Below are 5,077 nucleotides of genomic sequence, written 5' to 3' on the forward strand. Positions count from 1 at the left end.
GAGGATTTTCCCCCTCTCTCCATTTGCACCACTGTTCAAACTTTGGGCTGGAAGATCTATGTGCTGTTCTATCCAAGACAGCAAACAGATGAAAGCTTTAACTTTTTCTTTTTCTGTTCTTTCACACATGGGAAAAACTTTCACATAATAAAGGAGACCTTGAGCACAAATCAGCCTTTTTAATGGGGCCTCGTAAAAGATGCAGGCCTGCTTATAGAACAGCTCTCGTTAGCTGCTTCCAATTCTGGTGAGATGGGGGGGCCCCTCCGTCTGCACGACAGCGAGAGCCGTCTCCTCTTGGACGCTTGCCTGCGGTTCCGAGGTTCCCTTTGGGAACCGTCTGCGTGCAGAAAAACTGAGCTGAGTTTCATCCTGTTTCTGAAGAGATGGCCAAAGAAATTGTATTTTGTTCCCTCCCACCTCCTTTGATGTGATTGGCAACCAGAGGCCCTGGGCCAAATTGGCCTCCAGAGGGATATTGTTAGGGATCTCCATTTGACAGCCTAAAGAGAATAAAAATAAAAAGGAGTTTCAGGAATGACAATGTATCTGGCCCTTTGGAAGATGTAGGTTGGGACACTGGCCCACCTCCCCTCAAAATAGCCCTCTGGTAACAAGAGCTCCTGGTTAGTTTGTGTGTACGTGATACATCAGATGCATGCTCACTGCATATGGGGGTTACTGCTGGACCCTAGCTTCATTCTCACATCTCTTTATTAACTCTTGCATTTATGTGCTAATTTGCTGCCGTCCATTGATCTTGCCAGCCACCTGATCTGATTTCAGCTCTGCATATGCATCTTGGCTCTGAGTGGCCCCTCTGAATGGTTGCCTCCCACCCTCTTTTTCCCTGTAAGTAACCCCTGAGGAGATTTTATTCCAATTTGTCTGAAGAAGTGTGCTTTGTACACAAAAGCTTACACTTTGAATAAAACTTTGTCAGTCTAAAAGGTGCCACTGGACTCAAAGTGTGTTCTGTATATGTGTGTTAGGTATGCTGCTATGGCTGTAATAATACTGTGTTTTAAAATGTGTACCCCTGAATAAATTTTGTATTTTCATAATATTTAGTGTCAGCTTAACCCTTGTGGATCCATAGCAACTTTTTGGGTTGAGTTTTCTCCCCCCTCCCCGTTTTTCCTTCCCCCTTCCCTTCCTTTTTGTAATAATACTGTCCCATCTTGCAGGCTTATTATAAAGCTAACCGAGAAACTGTATGCCATATTGTTTAACCTCATAGGAGAGGTGGTGTTAGCGGTGGTGTACAGAAGAAAAATCTGTACGCCTTTTTGCTGAGCTCTGTCATTAACCAAACCAGCTGCACTGGAAAGTGTCCCTGGCAGTGTAGCATGCATACGTGTGCATGACAGTTAATTCTCAAGCTGCCTGAGGCCGGGACCCCCCCCCCCCCAGTTTGCTCTTGCATGGACTCTGTGTGTGTAATCCTGCAGTGTGGTTTACACTGCTTGAGTACAGTGGTTAGAATGTTAGGCCAGGACTAAGGAGACTTGGGTTCAAATTCTCCCTCTGCCTTGAAGTTTACTGGATAGCCAGTCACTCCCAGAACTGGGAAGCCTTACAGGGTTTTTGTGAAGATAAAACGGAAGAGGGGAGAGTGACGTTTTGAGGTTCTTGGGGGAGGAAGGGCTGGGATAAAAATATGATACATTTGTCTTTGGAAATGGGAGTTGGACTATCCCAATAAGTTGGGAGTTGGGACCCAGAAGGGAGTCAGGGCTCGCTCACAAGTGGGTCGTGGGGCGGGGCCTAGAGGGAGGAGGTAGAACAGGCTGAGTTGGCAAAAGGGACTCCATGGCAGATTTGGGTTTGTTTCTATGCAGTATCTGTCATGATCATTTTGCTCAGCTTGTTGTTCAGGAGTACTCTATAAACAATAATAAAGAAAATAAAGTATCAGTTAACACTGCATAACTTTATGTGAGATTTGTGGTGTTTTATTTGGGGGGAGCAGCATGGAATTGTTTTGTAAGTTGGGTGTCAAAAACTACAGTAAGTTTAGAAGTGGGGCTGGCTTCAGCACAGGAGAAGTTTCCCCAATTTGGACTCTGGATGGTAAAATGCGTTGGCATCCCAAGAGAGCAGCAGCCTCTTTAAGAAGTGGAATGGGGACTCCTTATGGGTGAGTAACCGATTAGCGCTGGATTGCAAAGGGCCTGTAATACGGTTTGGCATGAGCAACAGCCGTGCCTTTAAAAAAAAACTTCACACACCCCCAACAACCCCGAGGAACAGTAAATGAATCACAGATGTACGGAACATCGGCTGGGAATCCAGAAATCCTCCCTTGTCCGTGCTGACCTGCTCCGAGGTCTTGCAACACACCAGGTCCATGGGAATCCTCTTTGTGTTGGCTGCATGTCCAGCGGCCTCTAGTTTTTTCAAGCTAGACAGCACAGGATTTTGTTGTTGTTGTACTTAGAGACTGTTTGGGTTCCAAGCAGGTTTTTTTCATTCTGTTTTAAGTGAAGTTCTTAAAACACACACAGAGACAAACACACTCACAGACACACACACACACACAAAACAGCAGCAGCCTTTGGCTTTTCTTTCTCCAGCAGCTGTTTTTGTTCTGGAAAAGTCATTTCTGCTCCCAGTGCGTTCCTTCAATTTGTAGCTTATGAATTCCAGGAGCAGGCGATATGCCGGCAGCGTCCGCTTAAGGACGTGCGTGCGTGAGAACTGGCGGGATGTGCTATGGGGGCCCTTTCCCCTCCATGGCTCCTGAAGGGGAGATGCAAAGCCTGTTGGCTTTCTCACTCTTCCATGCATCACGAGAACCTAACGTCCAAAGGCAAGGTGTATTTCATGCTTTAGAAAAATAAATTAGTCAGTGACCTTTAAAAATTATGCAAACTAGGGTAATTTACATAATTTGTCCTTTGTTGTAGTGTATTTACAACTATTTCTTGCTGGTGTCATTAATTTTGCTAGGCAGTCTACATAAATCTGTAAACACAGCCATGCTGAATCTGACCAATGGTCTGTTTAGTCCGTTATTCTGTTTCCTGCAGTGGCCAGCTATATGCTGCAGAAAGCCCTTGGGCAGGACACATGGGCAAGAGCCTCCACTTGGTTTTTGCCCCACAGCGACTGGTATTCAGAAGCACACTGCCTCTGATCAAGGAGGTTCCATTTAACCGACATAGCTAACAACCATGACTGACTCCCCCCTCCATGGATTTGTCTAATCCCATTTTGTAGCCATCGCTCCATCTTGTGGCAGTTAGTTCCCCAGGTTAATTGCTCACTGTGGGAAGAAGTACTTCTTTTTGTCTGCCCTGACTCTACTGCTTGTCACCTTTATTGGGTGCCCTGGAATGCTAGAATTTTGCTATCAGGATTCTAGTAAAATGATGCGTGGTATAGAGAAAGTGGACAGAGAGAACATTTTCACCTCTGCATTTTTTCACACATTATTTTATAAACATCTAGTGTGTATGTGTAATCTCATTTTGTGGGTTCTGTTAAGGGCAGAAGGGAATGAAAACAAAGTATAAATGCCTGGATTTTCTGTGTATTTTCCATAGCAATGTGGTCATCTGCCCCCATGCTTGGTTTATAGCTGTTTTGGATTATAGCTGGTCTTGGTTTATAGCTGTTTTTTCTCCCTGGAATTGCCTACCAATGTTCCCTCTAAGCTGTGGAGTCTTGTGAGCAAAATTTCTACTTTGTGAGCCACTGGCATTAAAGCTGTGAGCGAGTGATTTGACTACTGCATCAGTTAGATCTTCTTCGTGGTCTCTGTGCTTCACAGCAATGGGATCTAGTGCGCCTGCGCTGGATCTGCCGGTGCTGTAGCAAGCGCTTTTAATGGATTTTCGCGCCCAGCCCCTCCGCGCATGCGCAGGAGCCCCACTGCGCATGCCCAGAGGGACAGGCGTGGACATCCCGTCAGTTCTTTCCTTACCGCCGCGCTGAGCAGACCTGTTCTTTGATCGGTCTGGTCGGATCGCTGTTTTTGTCGCTTTTTAGCGATTATCTCTTCTTTTTTTCTCTCAGTTTCAGTTTAGTTTCCGTTCCTCTTGTCGTCTTTTTTTTAAAGGAGAATTTTTGTTTTTCGTCGTCTGAGGTAAATTTACCTCAGGCCTTCGGGCCATGCCCCCCCCCCCCGGCCGTTTAGACTTTTCAACGTCTCTCAGTCTATGGAGAAAAAGACTAGGAAAACGAAGAAGTGGGGATTCTTTAATCGCTGCTGAAGCTGCGGTAGTAAATTGGCTCCTCCGGACGGTCACAAGTACTGTATTTTCTGCCTGGGTGAAACCCACAACCCAGACTCCTGTGAACACTGTGCTCAATTTTCGAATCAGACCAGGAAAAATAGAGCAGCACGCTTAAAGGTTTTCCTCCTGGAAAAAGCTCTCCAACCTATGGCGGATCCACTGGTCGCTTCGTCTCTGAATATGTCCTCCGCTACCGACGCATCGGCGCCGAAACAATCGACGTCGAAGGCCAAATCCGTTTCCGATACCGACAGATCGAAATTGAAATGTAAGGTACCAAACGTTCCTTCCACAGCGTCTACCCCTGCTAAAAAGGCCAAGAAGTCCAAGCCTGCGGTGGCGACGCACACGGTGGTCAAGGCTGCGAAGCATGCTAAGAAGGACTTGGGCTCTGTGCCAGCAGTCCCTGCTCTCCCGCCACCGTCGACTACTTCAATACCGACTGGTTCTACACCGAATGACTCGATACCGGTGAACCAGGTCGTGTCTCAGGCTACCGTACTTGTGCTGGTTTCTCCAGACCATCAGGTGGAGACAGCCTTGTCCGATGTCGACCAAATGGATCTCGTAAGTCACCAGTTGGGTGCGGAGTTTTCCCCTGGTCCAACGAGCTCGTCGGCTTCGATCGTCTCAGAGCTGCCCGACACCGATGGCCTTCGGCATCGACACTCAAGATCCAGTGCGGAGCGTCCGCCTCCCTGTTTATTGCCTGAGTCTGTCGATATCGACGCCTTTGATTGTAGAAGAGGCACGTATGCTCTTCCTTCAACTTTCTCCCCGCGACTTCCGAGGTCGAGGAGCCGTTCCCCGAGGTCGTATATGCCACCTCCGATGTC

At 47.2% G+C, this 5,077-nt stretch overlaps 1 protein-coding gene across 1 annotated transcript in view; it reads left to right on the forward strand.

The window, feature by feature from the left end:
- The first annotated feature begins 4,388 nt into the window (after positions 1 to 4,388).
- The window catches only part of EXD3 (exonuclease 3'-5' domain containing 3), a 217,408-nt gene continuing 216,719 nt past the window's right edge, over positions 4,389 to 5,077 (forward strand). Inside the window, exon 1 of the mRNA XM_015416778.1 lies at positions 4,389 to 4,993. Within this exon, the coding sequence (XP_015272264.1) occupies positions 4,389 to 4,993 (605 nt within the window). The remainder of the gene's footprint in view (positions 4,994 to 5,077) is intronic.

Source organism: Gekko japonicus, unplaced genomic scaffold (assembly GCF_001447785.1).
Source record: "Gekko japonicus isolate JY-2015 unplaced genomic scaffold, Gekko_japonicus_V1.1 scaffold140, whole genome shotgun sequence".
Taxonomy (NCBI): Eukaryota; Metazoa; Chordata; class Lepidosauria; order Squamata; family Gekkonidae; genus Gekko; species Gekko japonicus.